This window comes from Epinephelus fuscoguttatus, linkage group LG11, assembly GCF_011397635.1.
Source record: "Epinephelus fuscoguttatus linkage group LG11, E.fuscoguttatus.final_Chr_v1".
In the NCBI taxonomy this organism is placed as follows: domain Eukaryota; kingdom Metazoa; phylum Chordata; class Actinopteri; order Perciformes; family Serranidae; genus Epinephelus; species Epinephelus fuscoguttatus.
In genome coordinates, this window is record NC_064762.1 from 28,715,844 (window position 1) to 28,743,380 (window position 27,537).

Genomic DNA, 27,537 nt, shown 5'->3' on the forward strand with positions numbered 1-27,537 from the left:
ACAGCTCCTTAAATATTACATGAATAGTTACACTTTTTGTACATTTGCTGCAGGTTACGTGCTGTCATGACTCCGGTATCTCCCACCCCCAGGTGTCTAGCTGGACTGGTTAAATCTATGAGAGGGACAGATTGAAAAACTGACTCCGCACACCGATGTGTGTTCTCTGTTTGTTTGTTGACGAGGCGCAGTGATTATGAGAGGTGAAGCCATGTAATTTGAAGGAACAGTGTGCAGATTTGACTATGTTCAGTCTGTCCCTACCTGCTGGGTGGCTAACTAGCCAGCTGTCTGCGGATATCAGGCTGATATCTTGTCAAGAAACATAAACATCACAGGCAGATGAATCAGCGTGCTGACTTTTCTGCTCTGTGTTTGCTCTTCTTAGTCGAAATGTCCAGCACTGACAGTCTATAGCTGTATGCATATATTTTGACAGCCTGCAGGTTTTGTAGATCTTTATTATTGCATATAAAGTCCCATATGATGTTTCAATCATGTCTTAGTCATATTGCATTTTGCAGGGACAAAACAACATATTGAAATTGTGAATTGACCCCATGCAGGGGATTTTATTTTAATGCCATATAGCCTAGCCCTATGTGGTTTAAAGTATTTTTAAGGAGGTCAAAAACAAAAAAGGAAATCAGAAATGTGCTGCAGGTGAGCCAACAATCACCACACAATGAGCAAGTTGGGGTTCAGATATCCCCTCCTTAATCTTTTGATCTGGGCCGTAAAGTATACCCCTGTAGCCCCTGCGAGGTGGGAGGCCCCTGCAGTCCCCACCCCTGCCCGTCAGTCGACATGATAAGAATAGAAAAACAAACTCTGAGCTCTCCTTCACTGGACGCTGAAGCTGTTAGGGTGCAATCTGGGCTTTCCCTCACCTGATGCTATGCCTGATGTAGCCATGGCTATTCCATTACTTTACTCTGCCTGTGACTGTTGCACGATCCCTCTCAAAACTGAAACTAATTAAAACATAACTGAGAAGCACCTTGGCCCAGGAGAGGCTGTCAGGGCTGGCCATCCTGAACACTGAAAATTAACACCTCACAGTGTGGACTCCAAGAGGTAGACATGGGATTTAACTAAGTGACACACCAGAAGGTGTGCACAGGTAAACTCACCTGCCTGTAAGAAACAGACAAGCTGCCATAGTCCTATTGCTAAGATGAACATATATTCACAGTTGAAGTAATCTTTGGAGCTCTGTTTGAGAAACTGATTCAAAGTATTTTGGCATTAGAGGAAAAGCTTTTTTCTCAGTACAGTTGTGTAACAGGTTGAGTCGAGTGAGCAGCTGGGCTTTTAACTACAGGTTTGAGAATTAAGTTGTGTGCTCTTTTTCCATAGAGATTGTGCTATAGGGGAGCTACAAAGTCCCTTCTTTATGCCGCCTTTGCATTTTTACACAGAACCAAACAACGGCGGCATTATGCCGTTCCAGTGTGTGATTTTAGGTAGCATGCAGGCATTGCAAAAGCAAAAGAGGCGTGACTGGTGTAACATGTAACTCAACAGCATCGAACTCTAGTGTGACATATAAAAGATGTGTTGGCATGTTTCTAAAAAATACGAATGGCATTATTATCTTAACATTTACCATATGTGTAATATGGCGGCTGATCTTAACCTCTGCTCAGAGGGCAAGGACTTCCTGAGTTTTTCAGCTACTGTTTTACATCTTTGAGTTAGCAGCTAACTGCGAACAGCTACTTTTTACATCTCCTGAGGTGGGTCGCATGCACAACACGTCAAAACATCTCACCTGTGCCGCCCATGATCCCATCCTGCTGGCTGTTCCATTCATACTAACCTTATTTATGCGCTGCTACTTCCTCTGATGCCTGCTTAAAGGCGAGACAATTCTGTCCTCCATTCTGTGACTGTACCTTTTATACAGAGCGGTGCGGCAGCGTAACAGCGTGAAATCCCCTCCTTGGTGAAGCAGTATAAAAGGGGCTGATAAGTAATGAGGAGGAGTCAGTTTTACAGTACGGGTCGTGAATGGATCCAGCAATTGTAGCCATCACAGGATCAGCACCTTTGTGACCCTTTATAGAGCTCCAACAGTTTCATATTGACTCAGTGCATTTAACTTCATAAACTGTGTCCAGTGTTCTGATGTGGTCTGTTCAGTTTTGGTTTTGGTTTTGAAATGATAGGTATCCTCACTCGGAAGGATTTTGAAATTCTCCTGCTTTGTGCTGCAGGAAAGGGGCCCACTCAGGGTTAGCTGCAGGGGGCCTCACGTGTCACGGTGCTGCTTTTGATAATCAATTTTTTCTGTAGTTGTAAATCTGGTAAATGGGAACAGTTTTCACTGACTACTGGAAATATGGCATCACTAAATCTGCAACATCATTAGGTGTTTCTCTGGTTCTATGCTTGTTATAACCTACGTGACAAATCAACTCTTGTCCGTCGTGTCAGCATCGTGTCAGATAAGACATCTGCTGCATCACATACCAACATTGTTTTGTTTCTTATCTCTCTCTCATCTTTCAGTCAGAGGCCAGCAGGCTTCTCCCCGCACCTGGGATGGTGCCATGTGACAGAGCGGCCGTGGAGCCATAACCCAGCCACCACTACTGCTCCATCACTTTGACTCCAAGCTGTTTGGCCACCACTGATTTCGCCACCGGCCCCCCTCCCAGTCGCCCCTGCCTCCCTTTATCTTTGCTCTGAGCCCTGGACAAGGCCGACCACAGCCAACACATGACTCACCCACTGGAGCCCTAGATCAAGTAAGTAAAGTATGGCTGCAGTATGTCTCACTATAAGCCACAGGTGAATAGAGTGTTGCAGCTCACAGCCTACATATATTTTGTGTACTTTTCTTCATATCATATGTAACTGCTTATTATTCATCACTGATTCTCACTGAATATTCCCAAGTTATTCACATTATATACTTTTTTGGACTCAAAATACATGCTTTATGTATTATTTTAGTGTGCGTACGGAGCTTCTAACTAAGGCTTGAGGCCACGTTTGTAGGATTGCAGTGGTAGAGGTGAGTAGAGGTCAATATTTAATATTCAGAGAAGTAAAACAAGACACAGGAGCTGCTTATTTTGCTGTATTGAGCTGGAAACGAGCCATGGATATAGTGTGCACAAAAACCAACAATCCCAACCCCCCAAAAAATCAGTTAACATTGAAATAAAAGAGAGAAGCAAAAGCAAATCCTCACATTTGAGATGCTTGAACCAGAGAATATTTGGTATTTTTCATGACAAATGAGAGTATTTTGAACGTTAAATGATTAGATTGCATTTCTCTTAATTGCTTAATTTTTTGGGCAGCAGTTTCTAACAGCTAGTCCATCAGTTTGCTTCAATATCAATATGCTTTTGAGATTATAATACCTACCCTGAATACAATGGTAGAAAGTGTCCAGACCTCTGCACTTTTTTTCTTATAAACTTGATTTGAAATTGTTTTACTTGCCCTCAGTCTTTGCACATATCTCCATAATGACTTATCCAAAATGCAGCTTGCAAGAAGTATTAAGAGGAATCAATTCAAAACAGACAAGTAGCAAGTAAACAAGTGTGAGCAGTGCCACAACATGCCAGAAGTGCTGTTCATTTTTTATTAATTTACAGGGTGTAAATGCGGTTTGAGCTATATTGACTTTTTGTGTTTTACTGTTGGCAATTATTTTGGCCCTTTACTGTATGTGTGTATCAGAGCAAACTGAAGCTGTGTCAAGATCTGCAGTAAAAGATGATAAACACCTAGAACACTGTCAATTGTCATGTTATAAAAACCATGAAAAAGACTCTGGGTGGAAATAACTACAAGTAAGACACAAAATAAAATGCATAATTGGCTGGATTTGAAGCTGTCTTATCAGAGACTTAATCTGTCTGTCAATTTAATTTCGCAAAGGAGCAGTTGGTTCAGGCTAAATTGATTGTTACGAGAAAGGAAAAAAAAGGAGAAAGATAATGCCTCTCTCTTTCTCGCTGGCCTTTATGCATTATTTCCCTTAGACTTGTGGCCCCAAACCGGCTGCGTGGCTCTGAACATCCCAGCATGTCTGACTCGGCCTCCTGTGGTGTTTCACGAGTTGAAATGAGGACACACACACACACACACACACGCACACACACACCCACGCTCACACTTGAAATTACACAGAAACCAGTGGAGTTCAATAAATGATGAATATTCATGTGGAATTATCAGTCTGGCAGCGAACGTGTTTGAGATTGAAAATGCTCTGTGAAAAATTAGGGGAGCTATGACACACACACACACACACACACACAGATTTAAATGGCTGACTTAATACACTTGTTATTTAAAAAAATATTCAGGGTTTTACTGATATATTTATAGATGTGTTTTGTCTATTTTTCAGGATTTAGAAGTGATTTTTTTTTTTTTGCCCTAGAAGACAGACGAGGGACAGCTCTGCTTCTGTGGACAAATATATGTCGTTTTATATTCAGCATATACATATTGCATCATTTCTAAGGAACAATCTCCTTGTATCTCACGCTACAGCTCACGTTTCTGCTCCCGTTGTTACACACATGAGAACAGTGGCAGCAGTCCATTGGCTGCAGCTCACCACTACTTACGCTATGTATCTATACACTGTGGAGTTTGGCTCAGTGTGTGGGGAGCTGTGTACAGTCCAAGGTTATTTCTTACTCTTGGTAAACATCCTGGATCTGGGTGTACACAGATGGCGGCAAACAATGGACTGGAACCCTAACAAGGTTCTTGGTTGAGAAGCAGGGACACCAGTGTTAATTGTTATTTTTTACAAAATATACTTGCATTACCACTGACCATTTTTAACCGTGTTCTCTAGTGTTTTTAACATTTTCAGTGCTGCTGTTGGTTCCTGTGAATGTCACAGTATACACATCAATTTGCAGAGATTCTTTTTAGAGCAACAGTCACAGAAATCAATTGTGATTAACTGAGATAATTGATTAATGATTTTAATAGCCAAAAAATCTAAAGGTTGCAGCTTTTTAAACGTGGATAGTCCCTGTTTTTGTTTTGGTTGTTTGTTTTACAGGTTATATACAGGTTAAGAAATTTGATGATGACATCTTGGACTCAGGGAACTATTTTGATATATGTTTAATCTTAAATATTTGCACCTTCCAGCCTCTTAAATATGAGAACTTGCTGCTTTTTCTTCCCTTACATTAAATCTTTGGTTTTTAGATTGTTGGACTTCAAAAACAATTGGATGACGTTGACTATAAGTGTGTAAACACCACTAGTGATGCAGCAGTAGTGTGGCCAGCTACATTATTAAGGAGTTGCCCAATTGCTCCTTGATATAGTTACGTTGTTGTGGCATGGTGTGTGTCTGCTACTTGCCCCAAAGCACCTCGACTCAATCAATATGTTTACATGCAGCTTGAGAAAATCAAATTATTGGCTTAGTCCGACTGAAACCGGACTTTTAAATGCATGTAAGCAGCTTAGACTGACTGAAATTTGACTATCCGTAGCTCGACTAACACACCTAGATAATTCGATTGAACATCAAACTATTGCTGCATGTATCCACTTAGTCCGACTGGAGTTGGACTCGGCGTTCTGCACATGCACCATTTTTTCTGTCGTGGGCTTTCACCCGGAACAAGAAGAAGATGACATAGCCGCAGTGCGGTAACTCCTGGAAAAACAAACAAACACCATGCCGACCGAGAAGCAAAAGACGCACTTCTGGACGGACGAGAAAACTACATTCATGCTCCGACAGCTAAAGGAGCTAAACATTTTGAAGTTTATGGATGGTCGGAAACAGCAACATCCATCTCCGCCATCTTCATTCGTCGTTAGCTTCCTCTTCGGGTCAACCGGAGCTAGTTCAATGCGCACTATGTTAAAAAGGACACAGCACCGCCTATCGAGGCGGAGTCAGATGTACTTGGTCAGAAATTTAATTTTCTCTTCTGCATGTATACTCAGTCAAGACAGGAAGCCCGACTTGACTGATTAGCCAAACTATGAGTTTAGCCAGACTACTGCGTGCATGTAAACGTACTGAGTGTCATCCAAAGATGGTATCTGGTCAGAAATATATCTTTGCTTTTCATCAGTGTCTGAGCCCCATTTTAACATCACATTTCACTGCCCCATTGCATCCCCATGTGTACCACAATGCTCAAAAAGCTAGCATAGTGTCAGCTAGCTAAGCTAAATAACACAGCACCACAGCTAGAAACAAAAACATCTGATTAGCTGACACTTAACCGCATCATTGGAGCGCTGAAAAAAGTTGAATTCAACTCAACTTTGATTTGTAGCGCGTCACACCCGTTTGAGCAACAAGTGTCGGGCGTCAGTTAGAATCTTCACATCACCATCTTCCATTGACAACACAACTTGTAGCCTGTTGCTTGTAGTGTGAACACAGCATCAGGCTATTGGCAGTTGAGGTGGCCATTTTTCATTGTTTTGTATGTTTTACAGAGCAAATAATCAACTCATCAATGAGGTAATCAGCAGATTATTTAGTGATTTAATAACGACTGTTGCTCTAATTATGTGGGAATGTTCCACTAATGGATTAATCAGGGAAATAAGAGACCAATTGATAATGAAAAGTGTTGGTTTCAGGCCTGATTTGTTTGCTTTCCTCTTTGTCGTTGTTATTGTTTGCAGACTTCTCAAATCGGTCTTCTCAGACTGCATTAATACACGAGAATAACATAGACATGTTGAGGTGAGGCAGATGGAGAACAATTAAAGTGATTGACAGCAGTTGGAAACACTGGGGATCTGAGTGTTTCACTGTCGGTACACCAGAGGGTCAGATGAATTAAGTGAGAGATGTGAGATTCCACGCATAAGAAGTGCTTTCAGAATGCTCCGTGGTGGATTTTGTGGTTAATGTACGTGGTCTAACTTGTTTTATAATTGGATTGTTTTTCTCGTTATTGTTTGTTTAGTATTGTAGCTGAGCAGAACTTGGGAACACCTTTCTGCCAAATATGCATGCAGCATTGTGGGATTTTGTTGTAGCAGCATTGTGTCGGTGGCAGAGCAGTGAAACTCTGCATATGTTGGCTCAAACAGATTGTCCATCATAAGGTAATGGAAAGTTGTCTTTGATGTGGCTCCTGGGTAAAAAAGAAACAGTAAGCACATGGTTGCACCTGTAGTTTCTGGTACTGTGGGTGTTTTGTTTTTGTTTTTTTCTTCTGGCAAAATATGCATAAGTGGAAAATGTAACCCCATCTGTACTGTCCTGATTTCTCCAAAAAACAATTTGAAGGCAGTTAAATAATTTATCTGCATTTTAACTTAAGTTGTAAACTCTGTTCGCTGTTGTAACACAGCCAAAACCCACTCGTCTCTCAGAAAAAAACTCTTGTTAAATGCGATTGGATCAATTTGATTGAGATCAATTATACGTGAAGACAAGCTACTATTTTGTTCCGGGAAGTAGTATTGCAGCAATCTCCAAAATTAAGCAAATCAAATTACTTTGTCCTGTTTAAGGTCAGGAAATTTGGTTCAATACATGCCCTTCTGGCAGCATGGTGGTGCAGTGGTTAGCATTGTTGCCTCACAGCAAGAGGGTTCTTCCCCACCTTGGGAGGGGAGCCCTTCTGTGTGGAGTTTGCATGTTCTCCCCATGTCAGTGTGGGTTTTCTCCAGGTACTTCGGCTTCCTCCCACAGTCCAAAGACATGCAGGTTAATTGGTGACTCTAAATTACCCGTAGGTGTGAATGTGAGTGTGAATGGTTGTCTGTCTCTATGGCCCTGTTTATACGACAGCGATTTCAACTGAAAATGGTAAAGTTTAGTTGCATTTTGGCCGATCGTTTACACAACAGCGGCGTTTTGGGTGCGTGAAAACGCAATGATTTGAAAACGGGTTCCAGAGTGCAACTTTTTGGAAATGGCAGCGTCTCCGTTGTCATGTAAACTTGCAACATGCAGTTCCTCTGAAAACGGAGACTTTTCGCACATGCGCATTACGGTTCCAGTCACCAGGCATGCCGACATCACAACAACAATGCCGAGCTCTGTTTGTGCTGCTCACCCTGTTGATTTGAAGTGTAGATCTGTTACTGTAGCAACTCCACCTCGTCATCAATCCAGACAAAGTTATCTGTGCATGCTTTCGCCATTGTGTCTTCTTTGTTTTGGTTTGTAATCACAGCGTTGGTGAGGAAGGCACTTCAGCGCAGGCGCATGGTGTCATGCTGTGGTGTTGCTTTGCAAATTTACACTGCCATCCATTGGCCTGGCGTGCATACTACAGCGTTTCCAGTAGATTTTTCGGCTCTGTGTGAACAGGGATCGTTTCAATAACGTCGTCATATAAACGCAGAAGTTTTTTAAAACACAAAGGACAGACTTTTCCGTTTTTTTCTGAAACCGTTGTCGTGTAAACGGCCCCTATGTGTCAGCCCTGTGATAGTCTGGTGACCTGTCCAAAGTGTACCCCGCCTCTCACCCAATGTCAGCTGGGATATGCTCCAGCACCCCAGTGACCCCCAACAGGATAAGCGGATACATCCATTGTTTTCCTTCATTTCAGGTTTTAATGGACTGGCAATTTGTGCCATAGCAGCGGTATGGGAAGGCACAAAAATTTGAATTTTCTTCTGCAGATTTTCTGATAATTTCGTAAAAGATTGTGCTACATTCATATGGAAACCCAACTAATGTCAGATTTTAAATGCTATAACTTTGAGAAGAACCATCACAGGCAATATTTCATGAACTAAATGTTTAAACAGTTATGCTCATTTCTGACTTTTGGATTTTTGGAGAAACATTTTGTGTCAGCACCTGCCTGTCGTAGTTTATCAACAGTTGAGTAATATTTATTACAGTGTTTCCCCAGGGTGGAGTTGTAGCAGCGGGGGTGAAAGGAATTTCTGTTTATTTTCGTTTTTGTGCTCTCACAAAGTGCGCCCTGCCAGGAGGTTTCTGTGTCTGCCGGCACTAGAAGGGCTCTTGAAGCCCGAGTACATACAGTAGATTTGTGGACAGTTAAGAGGAAATGTCCATAGTGCAGAATAATATAACAGTAGTTTCTAAAGAGAAAAGAGGGAGCTCCTCTTCTCTTCTCATCTCATCTGTTTATGTGCTTTACTCGCAAGTGTGTGAGTTGACCTGGATATAGAGCGTCTGTAGCGCAAAATACTGTGACGTTAATTACTAAAGACACGAGACTGAGACTGAGCACTCTCCTCATGTAACACCGCACCTAGGTGCATGTAGGGGAAACACTGGAATCATGAGGGAACTGGCCTCATGTGGAAGCCACATGCAGACAGATTCCCACAACGGAAGAAATCTCCTCAGCAGGACTCGACTGCTGCTCAATTAAACCTGCTATCTGGTCTGTGGTGAAGCTGCACACTTATAACAGTTTCACACAACACATATATGAATACAATCCAGGAGTTCAGTGGGTGCACTTGACTGAAGCTGTATACATTCTCTTGGTCATGTCCTATATTCAAGAGGGTGGGCCTTAGCAACAGTGACTGAGCAGCTTCACATGGGCTGTACCAACTCGGAGCAGCAGAGAGGGGGTGGTCACGCTGTGTGTGCATGAGCAGTGTGTTGAGCTCATTTAGGAAATAATGTTACTGTTGTAAAAATTAACAAGCTACTCTCATTATATTTGCAACAACAGCACTAAATATCAATTTAGAATATTAAATGGGGTGAAAGAAAGCCAAAGTGTTGCATCACTGTGAATGTAATCAATCTTAATCAATATTTGTGCTAGGAAGCATTATGTAACACATTACAACAAATGCATACAACTAAAAAGTTCTTTACAAATATTATCTTTACAAACAGAAAGAAACAAGCTGTCAGGTGACAGTGAGTCCAAAAACACATCTGGAATGAATTCCTTTTTGATATATTTTTTTTTTTATACATTTTCCTTTTTTTTATATTGATGCTGTAGTAATCTACTGTATTAACTACTAGGGTTGCAGCAGTATAGATGTTTTAAAGTATATAATAGTATAATATCAAACAGTTATCATACCATGTACATTTGCTTATCTGTAGTACTAGAAAAAATAATACTAATTTTAACTTTATTTATAAACCACTTTAAAGCTTAAGCGTAAAGTGCTTTCCAGATTTAAAGATTTACAGAAAAAAATATATATATTAAAAAATATTTTTTTAAAAATCAGAAACCCATGTAAGCCACCCTGTACAACATAAATTATTTTTTATTATAATTAAAAAATATTTTAATTGAAAAAATGAAAACACATAAAAAAGTAAAATGCATCTAGACAGAGAATCCCACCTTTATTTGGTTTATTTTTTAAAAAGCAGACTTTTTGCACATGCTCCATTTATAAAAAATAAATAAATAAATAATTGCATTATAATTAAATGACTTTTCAACTAAAAAAAAAAAAAGATTCTGTTTTCATTCCCTTAAGGGGCACTGTAACTGATAATAATAATGATTGCGTAATACAGTTTACCGTAATTTTTTTTTGAGACGATAATCGTTGCTTCCCTATAAACCAATTCTGGAAAAGTAAGAAAATTTGTGAGCCATTTTGAAGATGGAAAAAGTCATAAAAATTGACAATCTCTGGAGAAGTCAAGGAGAATTTTACCAAGCTAGTTGAACAGTTTTAGTGTATGTCAGGACCAGTATATGAACTCTGAGAAGTGGAGCTGTACAGATCATCTAGGAAACCTATGACATTTCATACCAGCATGTCCAACATGCTATAGTTCTTATAGAAGCCTAAATAAGGAAAATGGAAAGTAGTGAAAACTTGTATGTACATTAGGTTGACTAATAAGGATCTTTTTTCCCCCATTTACTCTTTCCTCCCTCTCCTGGTAATCCACATCCTTCACTCCCTACTCTGTATCTGGTGGTCTCTTCCTCACTCCCCCGCTGCAAGCCATACATTGCCACTGTTTAGTGTGTGTGTGTGTGTGTGTGTGTGTGTGTGTGTGTGTATACATGTGTGTGTGCAATCAGTGCAGCTCGTGGAATGAGATACCGAAGGAGGAGAAGGCTCTGAGAGAAAGAAGACAAACATAAAGACACAGAGACGGCAGGCGGTTGTTATGGAGAGCCTGTGGAGGCACTGGGCTGTATTTCTCAGCGGTCTTGCTCTGCTGCGCTGTTGCTGCCGCTGCTGCTTTTTCTTCTTCCTCTTTGGCGACTGAAGGCTCAATCCCCCACCGTACGTCACATGGGGGGAGGTGGGGGGGGGGTGAGGTCAGAAGGTGCAGGAGGCTGACCTGGCCTACAGGTGGATTAGACCTGTTTTTCTTCTACACATGATTTTTGCTTTAGCTGGTATGTGTGAAAGTGTGACTGAGTGTATGCTCACACTGCAGCTGTAACAGTTCCAATTAGTCACATGTTACATTGATGGGACGCTATAATAAGTGCATGCTGGGGAAGCTGTCATCTGTCTGTTAAATACTGCTGTGGGCTGCACCTTTTGAGCAGTCAGTCAGTAGGATCAATTAAGGGCATCAGTTTAGCAGCGGAGATGATTGTTAAGCTTCATGTGTAACTGCCTGCACTACCTGGCTGTATGCATAGGTGAATGCTGCTCATGTTATATATCTTAGCATAGTGGAAAAAGAGAAAGTTATGTGGGTGTTGCTGTAGAAAGTTCCTAATTGTGTAAAATTGAAAGTGGCTGATTTGATCATTTAAATATCATGGACTGAGCTTTTCATCACAGGACATGTATTAGTCTGTGGATTCAAATTTACACCACTGATGAGGCTCCTTAACTATAAAGGAGCTATTATAATAAATGTGACTCGATAGTTTGGCTGCCTTTCTTGAAGTAGTAATAGTAGCTGTAGTAATAGCGAAGTTACACCCTGTGTTTTACCAGCATTTGTCTGTTAGGACTCCACCCCAGTTGGTAAACCTGCTAATGTTTGTTTGTATATTTATGTGTGTGCTGCTGTAGAAGTTGTTCATACATGTGTGAAAGTTCACACCTTTGAGGGTGTAAATTGTGTAATGAGAAAATATTGGGTGTGTTTTTGTTTGTTTTTTAACTGCAATTAATAGTTACTGTGGGGCCAGAACTTCTTGATCGCCTCCTGTTGGCTGGCTGCAGTATAGGTCATAAACCCCGCCTCCTCCATGTTGGAGTATAGGACATGGCCACATTAAACACTCCAAATACACGACAAAAAGTGTTCTGGTTTCTGTTATTTTAGGTCATTCTTATCACACTGACGTATGTCCAAGTGTTTGTTTTCACGATAATATTGGTTATTGTAACTGGTTATTTGATGTTGAAAAAGGGGGATTGAGGTCATGATTGACAGCTGTGTGTGCGCCAACCAGTGTGCTCACTATATGTGGCATTGCTCGTGATTTGACACACGGGTGTATGGGCAGGGACTCGACACTCGTGCAAGATGGCAGTGACCGTATCCTGGATATTTTGGCTTCATTTTTGTACATTGGGGATAAGTGGAGACTAGGGCTGTAACAGTACATGTATTTGTGTCGAACCATTCGGTACGCGACTTTCAGTTCGGCACGACCCTGTATCGAATTGTTGGGCACAGGATATTATTTTATTTTATTTTGTTTTATTTTAATTCCGTTTTTGCGAGCCGAACCATTTAAAATATCTAGTTCCCCGACGGACATAATTGAGTGATGGACCGAGTCCGACCGTAAATCTCCGCTTTCACTTTATGCAGCGCATTCTCGCATTTTGACAACATGGCAAGTGAGCCTGATGAACCTGAAGACCCACCCGCAAACCTGAAGTCCTCCGTTTGGGAACACTTTGGTTTCAGGGTAAAATACGAAGATGGAAATAAACAAGTTGACAAGACAACAGCAGTGTGTCGACACTGCAGAACAGCGGTTGGGTACGTACTTGGAAACACACACAGTTTGAACGTTAACCGGCTTGACTAGAAAAAGCAATCTGGTGCAAACTACGATATCGTCGTCGTTTAAAAAGAAAGAGCGTTTCCCTGACCATCACGCTAAAGAAATAAACAACGCCATTGGAGTTGAGTAAAATTGTTTAAGCTGCACTTCAGATATAAGCATGTTTTGTTTACTGCACTTTGACAAAGTGGGAAAGCTAAGTAAGTTCCTAGTAAAACTGAATCTGAGCAGGCTTTAAAGCTGACCAGCTGCACTATACTTTTTATTTTAATTGAGTAAAACTGTGTAAGCAGAAATTTATATTTCTATTTTCATTCAAACAATGTGAAAAAAGCAGGATTTTATATATATTTGTTTCATTCAAAAATTGTGTAAAAACACTTAACTGCTGTGGTGGTATGTTTTAATAAGGTTACCAATAAGTAAAAGATATTTAATAGTTGTCTAATTTTTCCATTACTGTACCGAAAAAAAAAAAAGAACCGTGACTTGTGTACCAAGGTACGTACCAAACCGTGATTTTTGTGTACCTTTACACCCCTAGTGGAGACGCATCGTCCTTTTGGAACAGTCTATGGTGGGTTAAAACATCAGCCACCACTTCGATTTCCTGTTTTTGGAGCTGGACCATTCACTAGTAGCACTATTGGAATATATATATACTGTTTGGTTATTCATTGCACTCTCGGAGTACAGAGTGTACTCTGTGCACAGGTGGAGCAGCAGAACTCCAGGCACAGGTAAAGTTAACAAACATCTTTCATCCATTGATCTGATTAGTTGTGATTTGATTGGCTGATCAGTTGTCCACCCTCCCTTGTTTGTTATATTTTCTCCGCACATTTCACCAAGGTTTCGCAGCAAAGGCCGACTGCTGCCTTCACATTAAAGTAACATCTGTTTTTTGCATTTAAGTTTATTTCACATGCAGCACAAACGTTGTGAACATTAGCTTACCACAACGAACGGAGCAGAAGAGAAAACAGCAGGGCCCCTCGCAGTGGCAGTGTTGTTTGAGATCCTGCAGGCAAATGGTAACAAATACAGTACGCCGAATTATTCACAAACTGCCATGACTGATTGAATGTAGCTGGAGGCATAAACACATTACCTTTTAACCCTGGTGGTTCACGTCTTGTTTTTGTGTTAAGCCGCTCTTTATCCCAGTCGAGAGAAAAGCAAAGTGAGGTCAGTGATTCAGCCAGTCATTCGACACTTCAACACCTTCGACTCATGACAATAACCCTTTGTGTACAGTAGATCTGCAATATATGGTGAAATAGCGTATCTTAAAAACTAAGTAAATGTTTGAGAAACAGACCCTTTGCAAAGATTTTTCAGCATAACTCACCTCTATTGTAGCTTTTATTGACACTGCACTTCTTGGAGGCTGCGCCGAGATAATGACTGAGATATGACACAGTCAGCAGTGTAAACAGTCGTGACGACAGTAAATAATGCAGTGAAAGCTGCGGTAATTACATAAACTTTTCTGCTTTTCTGAGTATTGTGGTGTGTAAAGGACCAGGAAACACAACTACCAACAAAAGTTATTGATTGATTGAGAGCTCACAGAGCAGTGGCATGAGTGAAAATCAATAATATATATATCTGAAAGTCAGTTTGGAGAGAAAATATTTGAGAAGCATTATTAGAGTATTATGCTGCAGTTGCAAGAAAACTAAGCTGCTAAATATAACCCTGAAGTTATAAAATTGAACTAAGACCCTGTCTGCACTTTTCAGTTTTATTGTATGTGTAGAAATCACCATAGCTGTTTTTCCTTTTTGCTTTAACGAGAGAAAAATGGCTCATTTTAGTTTCATTTAGGTATTACTTTAGCTGCCGTTGTCTCAAGGACTGAGGACATGGATCATGGATATATTCGGAAAACTAGACAATGAGTAGATATTTCCACAGACTGCTTACTGATGTAGTCACACTATGGTAGGAGTGGTAAATACGCCTTGGAGAGAAAGATGCATTTACACCTTTTCATCATCTGGCTAGAACGCTAGACAAGCTTCTTGGATGCGTTGCAGAGATCAGAGAGCTGCCTGATCTAATCCAACACACTTGAACTGACTACTGTAAGTGTAATGGGAATAAACTAAAGGGAGTGAAAGGGTGGCCACACTGTTGCATCACTGTAAATACAATCAGTTTTAATCAATAGTTGTACTAGAAAGCGTTTTGTGACACGATCCACAGCAGGATGCAAGAAATAAGTTCTTCAAAATTAAAAAAAAAAATGCTGTCAGGCGACGGACAGCTTTGCTACAAACATCAATCCACATGATGAGGGCAGCTTCGACCACAGGTGCGTTCCCCCTGCGCATTCATTATCTGTCCTCATCACTAGCTGCCTTGACTGTTTGAGTAAACTACACAAGGTAGACTGAGGAGCACCAAGTTATGCTGTTGCATCTCGTTGGCTCCTTTTTGGTTGTTTTTTTTTTATGTCATAGGCTTTGATGAGACTACGTTTTTGATTAAGGGAAAGTTATTTTCTTTGGACTGATGGTTTCTGTGTGCATGCAGCACCAGCCTCAGGTAGCCAGCTAGAAGAAGATGAGTTAAAGTGAGGCAGAGTATCATGGGAATAAATAAAAAATAAAATAAAAAAATAGAATTACTGAAGTTTTAAATAGTTTTTCCATATGTTGTCATTACGGCTCTCATGATACTAGATTTTCACTACATGGTTATTGTGTCTAAAATTATTCACAGTAACAATATTATTGAGATATCAATAGAATTGTGAAAATGCCATCAGTCAAATTGATATTTAACTTTGATTATTATGCCTTTTATTTATTTTTTTGGCAAATGACTTAAACTCAAAAAACAAGTTTAGGGAGCTGGAGAGTAGAGCTGCCCTCTATTAGTCGACCAAATGTTAGTTGACCAGAAAGGTTGTTAGTTGGCAAGATTTCATTGGTCATTTAGTCGCAGAAAAAAATTTAAAAAACACGTGAAACTCTATTAGGAACTGCGCCTTGTCAAAACAAACCAAAACCTATATGACTGGACCATGTTGGAATTTAATTTGAAAGGACAGACACAGGAAGTGGCCACAATCAGCAGTCAGTCAGGAGTCACATTACTTAAGAGGGTTGGTACACAGGCTAGTTAATAACATGTCGGGCAGGAAATCCAAAGTGTGGGATCATTTTGAGAAGGTGAAGGACAAACCCAAGGTGATATGTAAACTCATCTTCATTCGTCGACTACAAACATGACGTATCATCTGAAACGTGGAAGTAGCTACATGCCCATTAGCCACTTAGCACAATCATTACTGCTTTTTTTCATATTAATGAAGGTTCATCAGTACGGTTTTGTATTTCTCTGTAATGTAGCACAGTGTTACCAATACTATTCTTTCTCACACCTTGATCCTATCGTAAACATGTGGGTGACTAGTCGACTAACGGCCCAAAATGATGACTATTGGCTGACTAGGAAAATTTTTCACTAATTAATTAATATTACATACTAAGAGGAAACCTGGTGACTGTTTGCATTATCAGCATTTGCCAGTGTGTTTTTCTAGTTTCTATTCCAGCTGTATCCATGCAGTAGAATGCAGTTCATCCCGTCATATATGTTCCTGACATTGCCTTTTTCTAGTGTGACACTGATAGGATGTGGAAGCAAAGCTGGCCACCAAGTATAATAACTAGATCATTAACACTTACCAGGTGGGAGGAACTGCAACATAATCATAATGGCGAGGAAGCAGGAAATATGACCATGGCTGTTGATGGCTTGTTGTTCACGGCTGACGAGCTTATCGACCCTGCACAATTCATCCAGGTTTTTCAATGCTTGTAGGAAAATGTATTGTTAGGCATGTTTTCATAGCATGAATGCACAGCTAGAGCATGTGTTTGGCTTTATTATTAGGTTGTAGGGTCAGAGTGCAGCAGTTGTTGTCGCCTGGTACATCATGAAATATAATTACTGCATATCTTTTGCTCTCTTCCATCAATAAACTGTACCTGTGTTGACTCATTGCCAGAAATGCACAGGCATAATTTGGACTCCTCATCATCATAAATGAGAAGTATTATGACGGCAAGGTCGTTCTGGAAAGATGTAGCCCCTCTCCTCCTCTTACAGCTGCTGTCACTTCACATTACAGTCAGAAAGATAAGTTGAAGAACAGAAAATTAAATCGTTAAAGTTATGTTTTTTGAGTAAAAATGGCTATAATTCTCTGTTCCATTCTCTGTGATAAGTAACTGGATATCTCTGTGTTGTTAACTGTTGATCTGACAAAACAAGACATTTAAATCTGTCAACTCTGTCAAGTTACTGTCAGCTAAACAATTAATCCCTTAAATGAGAAAGTAAACATGTGTATTCTCAGCAAAGTAAGGCATCAAAAGAAACATTTTGGTATCAGAGATGTAGGTATTTTGTTGACAAGTCATAACGAGTAGTAGAAATATTGTGTTATTGCCTTTGCATAAACCAGCAAAACAACCGTGGGTTTAATGTACACTAATAATTAATATGTCAATATTATTATCTTGTTTTCATCGTCCAGGCTGCAGTTTACTAAGGCTGCGTTCAGACTGCAAAATGGCTCTCAAATCAGATTTTAAAAACAGATGATCAGCGCTGTAATTGCAAGTGATCAGATCGATTTGTGTGTCCAGACATTACCAACCTGTCTGCATAGGTTGCATTGGTAACAATTGTAAGCATCAGTCACCACCACTGTCACCACCACTTATTACTCCCTGCCAAAAGTAATTTGTTACTACTCGCTATATTACTTTTCCATTACACCCCATAAAATTAGTAGTTGCCTATCTCCCCAAAATTCAGATGTGTGCCTCTGAGTGAATGTCAGGGTAATCGCCGCTAAGTGTAGCTAAGGCTAGATAGCATTTTTTGTTTGTTTGTTTATTTGGAGGTTTTCAGTTGCCTGTAACCGGTCTTTTCCCAAGACTCTGCCTCAAAGATGGAGAGTCACTCATGGAGTAACATTACATCCACCACATATCCAGCCACAAGCTTCATTCGTCCTTGTCGCTGCAGCTGTCCACAATTAAAATCCAGCATGTATTGTTCAGCCAGTGTAGCGCTATGTCCAACATCCACGCCTTTGGTGGGGTGTATTTCCTGGAGCGTCAAGTGCTTGTGCTGTTGGTCAGTAGCCGCGGTGTTTCAGACCCGAGGTTTAGGGACGTGTTTTTCGCAGTGGAAAGAGTTTTACTACCACTACATGCAGCAATGATGTTCTTATCATCCTTCCTCCTGACAAAATCAAAGTAATGGGAATATTTCCAGCCGTATAATTTATGCGTTTCCATCTTCCAAACTAGCAGAGCGATGATAACGAAAATGAGTTGGCTGATATTAATGTTGTATTTCAAGTCAGTAGTGATGTGATAACAAATGTTGTAATGAGTTGTTTGGTGAGGTAACTGTAATATTATTACTGGAATTTTTTTAGTAATTGGTTACACTACTCATTGCTGGAAAAAGTAATATTACTGTAACTAACTGCCTAACACTGGTAACTACATACCTATGCTGGTGGCGTGGCTTTCTAACACAAAAGCATAAGAAATAGAGGGCCATCATTTTCACCCTTCAAACAATTGTGCTGTCAAGTCACATTGCAGAACTCAGAACAAACTTAGCGTCTTTTCAGATACTGTTGTTCTCCATGTTGTCCTCGTAGCGCTCCGCTAGTAGCAGCATGGATTCTGCTCAACACTTCTGTCACTCTGGATTTGACATCAGTGTGTATCGCACTGCAAGTGATGCGAAACACTTTAGAATCTGATTTCAGTGGCTAGAGCATCTGGACTGAGGCGCATCTGTAGAAATCCAACTGGAATCGCATTTCCAACCACCTCCAAATTTGGTTTAGATCCAATTTGCAAAAAATGGCATTTCAGATTTCAGACTTTCTAAAATCAGTCTGGATGTGTCTAAAAACAGATCAGCAGGCAGTCTTGACAATCCTAAAACATCTTTTTTCTCAGTTCATAATTTGACTTTACCATAGTTACAGTTTCAGCTGTTATAGAAGCATATGTACTCTCAGGCTAATATGTATTTCCTTTAATGTGGAGCAGGGCTCTCATTTCTAACTGTGGCGGATATATCCCTTTGTTAAGTGCTGCATGTGAGCAACATAAGGAGGGCTGAGGCAAAGAGAAGGGTGATCTGAGGTGAAATGTAAAGAGGGCTAGTCAGGAAGGATTAACGTCCTGTGAGCAGCGTGTCCCTGCAGCAGCACCCAACACTCTGACAAAGGCTGCTTGTTTTATTGCGGTTTACCCGTGGATTTAAAAGGTTTTGTGTGTACAACTGATATTTAGGTTCTACAGCATGGATGTGGTTTTACAGATGAAGAGTCCATATTGATGTGTGCAGCTCCCAAGAATAAATGAAAGGCTTTCAGGCTCATTAACATCCCTCCAAATCTTTCAGAAACCTAATTTTTGTCAACAACATGTTAGTAGTAAAATAACAAACCCTGTCTGTCCCTACAGTTTGCTAAACATGACAGAATTTCATGTCCTTCGATGCCTTCTGCTGCTGTGTTTGTGCATCTGCTGTAATAAGATGGTCTTAAATTCAATTTGTGATACCATTTAAAGGGTTTTAACTTTAATATTTGGTCTAATGGATCATGCAGGAACCCTGTTAACTGTCCCTCTATTCACTGAGTGCTTCATCAAATGTTGCAGCGTTTCCTGTTGCTATGGTTACCCCTCCTGATGCAGCCAGGGAGGTGCAGCCTGTAGACTTTGCAGATAAAGAACAGGCACGAGTCCATTAAGGGCGACTGAAGAGGAATGTCAAAAACATAAAAAACAAAATATTCTTCAGTATAATGCAATTCAACAACTGTATTACAAAAAACTACAGCACTGAAAAATGGCTATAGAGTCAAGTCAGAACCAGCAGTAAGGTTTGTTGCTCAGCTGTACTGAGATTTACTATAGGGCTGGGTGACATGGCAAAAACTAATATCATTATCATTTTTTCCATATTAATCAATATGAATATTTATCACGTTATATAGTTTAAAATGATGCCAGTGTGATGAGCATCCTGATAATGTCTGAAGTCTGAAGAAACCAGAGGGTTTTTAGTAAAACCTAAGAATACAGTTCATTAACAAAAAAAGTACAATAATATAATGGAAATATTTAATGTGCAAACATGCTCGGAAGTACAGTTAAAAGCAATACAGATAGCTTGTATTTAAACTTATTAAAAATGTATATAAAACTATATGTTGTAACTACTATCACTTCTATGTACAACCAAAACTGGCACAAGTACAACTGTAAGATAAAACAATGCTTGCACATGTCTTAGAGGTAGAAATCTGAGTAAAAAGTACAAAGTGCAAACATAGTTGAGCAGTCATTATGCTATACATTATGGGCAGTGGCCTTAAAAGACAACACAATTGACTTTTGTTTTAGTACAGCCTTGCTAGCCCTGCTAAAACATGTGGACAGACTAACATGGGCTCGTATTTTCATACTCTCGGTGTGGTCACTGTGATGGTACTTACTAAGGTGATGAAAAAGATTTGTTGTACTTCTTGGTTGGCACCAACAGACAACATAGCATCTGGTATAAGCGTCCTTTGTGTGGGGTAAAGCAGCACCTATAGTGTGTTCAGATATACAAGCCACTCTCTACAGGGCCTTGCTGTCCTGCACTGTGCTGTGTCTGTACCAGGCAGTGATGTTCCTCATCAGGCTGCAAATTCCTCAGTATTTGAGGGGAATTTCCTCAGGTAAAACAGTCTCTGCCTTGCTTTTGTCACCACTGAGTCAGTATGCAGTGCTCAGGTCAGGCCCTCATTGATGTGGACACCAAGGTATTTGAAGCTATCTGCCCTCTCCACCAAGGGCCTGTTGATATAAGGGGGCCGTAGCTCTTTGGCTGCTTCTCCTTATTCTTCATTTTCTAAAGTCCACTATTATCTCCTCAGTGTGGCTGACGTTCAAGAGTAGGTTGTTATCCTGACACTAGCAGGTCAGGTCTTCTTCCTCTCCCAGGTAGGCCCTTTCATCATTATCTGTGATCGGGCCTGTCACAAATTTAATGATGGTGTTGGAGTCTGAAGTGGCTACATCGTTGTATGTATATGGAGTACAGCAGAGGACTCAAAACGCAGCCCTGGGGTGCTCCTGTGTTAAGGATGAGGGTAGAAGAGGTGTGTCCACACTCTCTTACCACCTGGGGTCTGCTTGTCAGGAAGTCGAGGATCCATTATGCACATTGAGGTGTTAATCCCAGCTCCTTAAGCGTTGTGACCAGCCTGGAGAGAACTGTGGTGTTACAGTAACATTGAACTGCCATCAATGAACAGCAGCCTCACATAGCTCCCTTTATTTTCCAGATGAGATAGGATGGTGTGTGTTTTCAGGTTTTTAGGAACACTGCATTATTACTTGTTCTTGTGAAAAGAACAACAGAGCTGCAAGAAATCTGTTAATAACCTTTCCTTGTTTTTCCATGTGCTCCTCCTCTACAGGTCAGTTAAAGCTGAAAATGAGTGCAGTAGGGGAAAATCCCCTGGACCCTGCCACGCCAGAGTCACGCAAGAGGAAGGGCTCACCATGCGACACATCAGGGCAAAGGTATATTCCTAAACATGTGTTGTTGTTCTGTAAGTGACATTATAATACAATCAAAAAGTTTGTGCATAAATTAAAACTCTTAAATGTTTTTTTCGTATTTCTCCATGGTGAACGAAGAATCCAAAAAAGGTGGTCATTTTTCAAGTAAATGGGGGCCGTGTATAGCAACAGCAAAATTATATCAAAACATCTATCTACAAACTTTCATGCAACTCATGGAGTATAATCCAAGTCTCATTTATCTAGTCGTGTACTCAGTATGACAAATAGTGTGCCCCTGAGCGTGCCTGAGCACATGAGTTCATATGACCTCTGCTTGATCAGAGTTCAAACACACACACACACACACACACGTGCCCAGGCATGGTACACAGCCATGTATAAGACTGTTTGTACTGAGGAGTTTTAAATCGTAAAATTTTAGTGAGAAGGGGAAGTACTGAGCATGAGACTGGATAAATGAGACTTTGGATATACTGCACGAGTTGTGTGAGAGTTTGTAAGCAGATGTTTTGTTGTAGTTTTGCCGATGTTAAATGCAGCTCTGTTTACTACAGTTCACGAAGAACACTCCCTCACTTTATTGTAATATGGTCAATTTTGTGTACCAGGGCTCAACAATCATGTGATGTTCTCACTTCTGACAAAAAGGAAACAGAACATACTTAAGTAATTGTTTAAGTGTATTAACAATAAGATAATTTATATTCTTTGCAAAGTCGAGCTTAGCCCAAATGAGGCAATCGTCACGTTATTGAAATTGTCATGTAAACACATCTATTTATCTGAGGTACCGCTCAGCTGTTATTTTCTTTTAAGAGTTGGATTGATAAGCAGAAAATTAATTGTCCTGCTGTTTTGATAACAGAATAATAATCAAAGTAATTTCTCAGCAAAAATGCCAAATTTTCCCTTATTTCACCTTTTTAAATGATTGTATTAATTAAAATTATCAATTTATTGTTAGTAATTTTGAGGTTTCATCTGTTGGTTGGACAAAACAAACAATATGAAGCTGTCAGTTTGGGCTCTGGGTAAATTGTGACGGCATTTCTCACTCTTCTGAATTTTGAAATCAGATTATACTGGCATACTTTTACTTGTGCAGTCCAGGACTCTTACTCTGTACAGTGTGGTATTAGTAACATTACTAAAGTCAAGGATCTGACTTAAATAAAATCCTCTGATCTATAAAATTCTATTAAGACCATGATTCAGAGTTAAAGTTAGATGCGGCTTAGGTTGGGGTCAGGTTTAAGGTAGGTCATGCAGTGGTGAAGGCATGAATGTACTCTGTGTACTGTGCGTGCGTCTATAAGGCCAGATAGCTGATGTAAGCTGATGTAACAGCCCAACTAGCATTTCTACAGCAACTACACGCAGCCACTGACCTGCGCATTCACACAGCAGCGTCCTCCCCCTCCTCACCCCTCCCTCCCTCGGTCACCACGCCTGTGTGTTCTGGCTGGCCAATGCACTGACCTACTTTTGCTGTTGTCGTCTCACACACACACACACACACACACACACACACAGTTACTCGCATATACACACATTCCTTTTTTCATGTTTACCACATACCTTACTGTAACTCGTCGGTTTGAAAGTATATTATTGAAACTGGAGAATAAGGTTAAGCACAAGGCTAAGCGGAGAGTCTGAAGAGGCTCAAGGTAAAGGCCAATTTAAGTTGCTTTTCAATGTTTGTGTCAATGACTGGCAACTTTCTTGTTTACATATTACGGGAACAAATTACAGGCAGCTGGGTGAAAAACCACTGCACTTATACAGCACATTGTGATGTTACTTACACATTTCCCGGCTCTGACACTGATAATTTAAACCACCTGTTGTTTGGGGAAAAAAACAAGTTCCAGTTGTTCACTTTTATGAAGCTGTGTCTTGTGATCAGAAGTTTAAATGTTTAACCTTTTAATTAATTTTAGTTTAAAGTAAACAGCATCATATTAAGACTGAAAGAGGAGCATCATGTAGTCAAGTAAAGATCAAGGTTGCAATTACATATTTTCTCAATTAATTTATCATTAATTTTATCAAGAAAATAGTCTGACCAATTTGATCCAATATTTGTATTGGGTTCTGATACTGACGTAATTTACTCATCAGATATCGGACTGACTTTACTGATCCACGAACCACTTCAGATTCCATAAACTGATTTTGGGTATACATGATGGAGTACCTGCCATTTACTCCTGGAGTGCTTGAAGGATGAATAATTGATTTAATCAGTTATTTTATTTTCGTTACCCAACCATCATCTAACAGCTTAATGAATAAATATCAACCAAATATGAACACAAACATTAACCAAACAAAAAGACAATACTTTAAGAGATATCCCAAATTAGAACATCACCCAAAAACCCAGTCCCCTGGGCACGAGACACAACACATAGATGCAAACAAGTGAAATCTTCATCTACATGAGTCACTGCTAAACTTGTCCGCCTATCTATTGAGTCCCTGTGAATCCAAGCGGGCATGCAGGCAAGGTGTTGTTTACCACCTGACAAGACCATTGTGCTATCACACCCAAATCAAATGAACAATAGCTTGTCTATTCCTGCCCATTCACAGTTTAAATGTGTATGTAGAATGTCCCTCAGATGTGTTGGGACAACTGAAAAGAAACTAATTAACTACATTGGCATCTTTACATCAGCTTCTTTAAAAATGTATCTGAAGTGGGGCGTCGGTGGCTTAGTGGTAGAGCAGACGCCCCATGTACAAGGCTGTTGCCGCAGTAGCCCGGGTTCGACTCCAGCCTGTGGCCCTTTGGTGCATGTCCTTCCCTCTCTCTCTCCCCCCCCCATGCTGAAGCTGTCCTATCAATTAAAGGCTAAAACGCCCAAAAAATATCTTTCTTTTTTTTTTTTTTTAAGTATCTGAAGTCATGTGCAGATATCTCTTAACAGAGATTAGCCGAAAATGCCCGTTGCAAGAGGAAGTCTCGGCCCGGATATCCACTGGCTACACCAGATCTCCCGAAATACTGTCAGTTGCCTTGTGAGGTGTATCGTCATCATATGAGTTCACAGATTGAGGAGAGTCCAACTGTAGGGCTTATGAACAACATTTAACCACCTTATGGCCTGGCGTTGATGCTATCACAGTGATGGCCTCCAGGCCTCTTTAAGCAAACAGTGAGAGTCACTCACAGTGCTCTTAGTACAGGTATTGGCAGGTATTCAGATTTGGGTATCTCAATTGGATTGGAAGAAAAGTTGATTGGTCCATCTCTGCTATAGAATGTTAGCTATGAACAAAAATTGCCCAAGCCATAATCACAAGTCCTCAGAGCTCAACTTAACGTCCTCAAACCTGTTGTTTTATCCATCCAACTAGAGCTTGACAAACACATCTGCTGGGCTGATGCATCAGCTGTTTTTAGCCTATTGCAGGTATGTAAGTGTTTAGGTCGGCTGATAAGTAAGAAAAAATGTCAATTCAAGAACACTGTCGCCATTACATTGTTATAGACTGTTGGCAGAAACACTCAGTTTTTTTTTAGCTGATAAATTGTTCACTGAGAACATACAGTATGTTGGTCACAATTCTTTAATCAAGCCCAAAGGATTCATTGAGAAAATAACAGCAAAATTATCAGTGCTGGGGGAGGGAAATCAGTTGCAGCCCTAAAAGGTTGAATCACAACTTACTTCCTTTGTGTAACTTTTTTTTTTAAAGGACCACATGTGAGTGATTACATATCTGAAACCTTAAAGTGTGTTCCTCCGCAGTGTGGAGAAGCGGAGACGGGAGCTGGAGTGCCGCTACATCGAGGAGCTGGCTGAGCTGCTGTCATCCAACATGGGCGACATTGCCAGTCTCAGTGTCAAGCCTGACAAGTGCCACATCCTCAAGAGCACCGTGGACCAAATCCAGCAGATGAAACGGCGTGAGCAGGGTGAGAGAACACACACACACACACACACACACACACACACACACACACACACACACTGGATTGATCTGTGAGAGGCTTAACCAAATTCTCTGCTATGAAGAAGTTTGCACGCATTAGATCTTTTGTGTGACATTTTTCACAAATATATTATTTGTCTGCAATCTCAAAAAAATTTAAGTTCTACAGGAAGTTTCTACGTCTGTGTATTCAGATTTGTGGTGTTTGTTTCCTCCCAACAGAGAAAGCGGCTCTTCTGTCTCCCGATGATGAGGTGCAGAAGAGCGACATCTCCTCCAGTAGCCAGGGGCTGGTGGAGAAAGAGGCACTGGGGCCCATGCTGCTAGAGGTAAACAACTCAATCACTTATTTCTTTCCCACCACCACTTTGGGATTTTTACTCCAGCTCAGTACACACAATCTGACTTTCCTCTCCTCCTCCTTCAGGCCCTCGATGGGTTTTTCTTCGTCGTCAACCGGGAGGGCCGCATCGTCTTTGTTTCTGAGAACGTGACGAGTTACCTTGGGTACACCCAGGGCGAGCTGATGACCTCAAGCGTCTACAGCATCCTCCATGTGGGAGACCACAATGAATTTGTTCGCAATCTGCTGCCCAAAAGCCTCGGTGAGTGAGCCTGGACTCTTGAGTGTGCATGCATCTGCTGTCTTACGATTTATATCCTGGGTTTAGGATGCCAGTAGTTTGTATTTTTTGAAAGATATTTGGTAATTGCCTTTTCAGTATCCTCAAATTTGACAGTTTCCATGCCAATGAAACCCATTAAGGGGATGGGTTTTGGCAGCAGAATCAGAATACAGTGCTTAATACAGATAATTAACTTGGTTTATTGATGGAAAATACTGTGGCTGAAGCACATTTAAAGAGGCACAAAGAAAGGCAGGATGACAAACTATGGAAATTTTGAATTAACACACTTTTAAGTGTTCTTCACAAAGCTTCAGAATGTGCTAGGAGAACGAGGAAGCAGTAAAGTCAGAGTAGAGAGTGTGTGTGGGTGAGTTTGACAAGCGATGGAAGAGTGAAACAGCGTCTTTCTCCTGTGTGATGATGTTATTTAAATTTTTAGCTACAACCTTGAGAAGAGAGCATAATGAAAATGCAGGGGGCCTGAAGCGGGTTGTTTCAGGACAAAAGATAACAGAGTCCAGAAGGCAACAAGGTTGAACTGTCGTATTTTCTGTTCTGATCCTGTCATCGCTTTTCATTTTTGTGCCAGCCACAACAGCTCTCTTTTCTCCTTGGAAACGGAGATCTTTAAAACCCACTCTCACAGAGAAACTAAATACAAATTACATTTTAGCCACACTTAATATTCCTACTAACAGTACACGTGGGTGTGATTTTAGGGTGCTATAACAACCCCGAAAGGAAAGAAATTTAATGTGACAATTGGACAAACTGAGGAAATATATATTCATTATATGGTGTGTAGCATCTGCACATCTCTGCTGCATTCATTTGGAGCCAGGAGTGATTACTCACCCAACAAGATTGGCATCTTCCAGCAGCCTTGGGGAAAAAAAAACATTAAATGAGACAAGAGGAGATTTGGCAGGACCTCCGTTGGGCTGTGCTCTGTGGCACAAAAAGATAGTTTCAAAGAGTCATACTGGGAATCAGGTACCCGTGTAACAAAAGCCATTGGGAACATTATTTAGACACAGCGTTATATTTCATAGCTTATTGCCTCTTATAAATTGCAGATATGTTTGTGAGAAGGGTTGGGGAGTAACTGAATACAGGTAACTAAATCCCTGTTTCCTCCGAGCAGTACGGTACAATTCAGTTCTGTACGCTTTTTTCCATTTCCACTGTGAAAAGTTGTGGATGGTACCAGTAGAACCGTTCCGTAATGTCCCCATTTTTGGTCCCCCTTCTATTGGGGTACCTAGCACACAGATCTGGTACTAAAAGCTGGAGCTGTGAACCTGTGTCACTTACGCCTGAGGTCAAAGGGCCCTGTGCAAAGTTACAACATCAACTCTCTCGCTAGCTGCTTGTTAGCGTGCTGTTGTGCAGTTGTGTAGGTAGAGCTGGCGATTCGGCTGTAAG

General features: G+C 40.6%; 1 protein-coding gene across 2 annotated transcripts in view; it reads left to right on the plus strand.

Moving 5' to 3' along the window:
- The window catches only part of ncoa1 (nuclear receptor coactivator 1), a 72,280-nt gene that overhangs the window by 18,219 nt on the left and 26,524 nt on the right, over positions 1–27,537 (plus strand). For both annotated transcript variants that reach the window (XM_049589672.1, XM_049589673.1), the window contains exons 2-6: positions 2,515–2,753; positions 21,430–21,535; positions 25,300–25,466; positions 25,706–25,812; positions 25,911–26,088. In XM_049589672.1, the coding sequence (XP_049445629.1) occupies positions 21,447–21,535; positions 25,300–25,466; positions 25,706–25,812; positions 25,911–26,088 (541 nt within the window). In that variant the 5' untranslated portion in view covers positions 2,515–2,753; positions 21,430–21,446. The remainder of the gene's footprint in view (positions 1–2,514; positions 2,754–21,429; positions 21,536–25,299; positions 25,467–25,705; positions 25,813–25,910; positions 26,089–27,537) is intronic.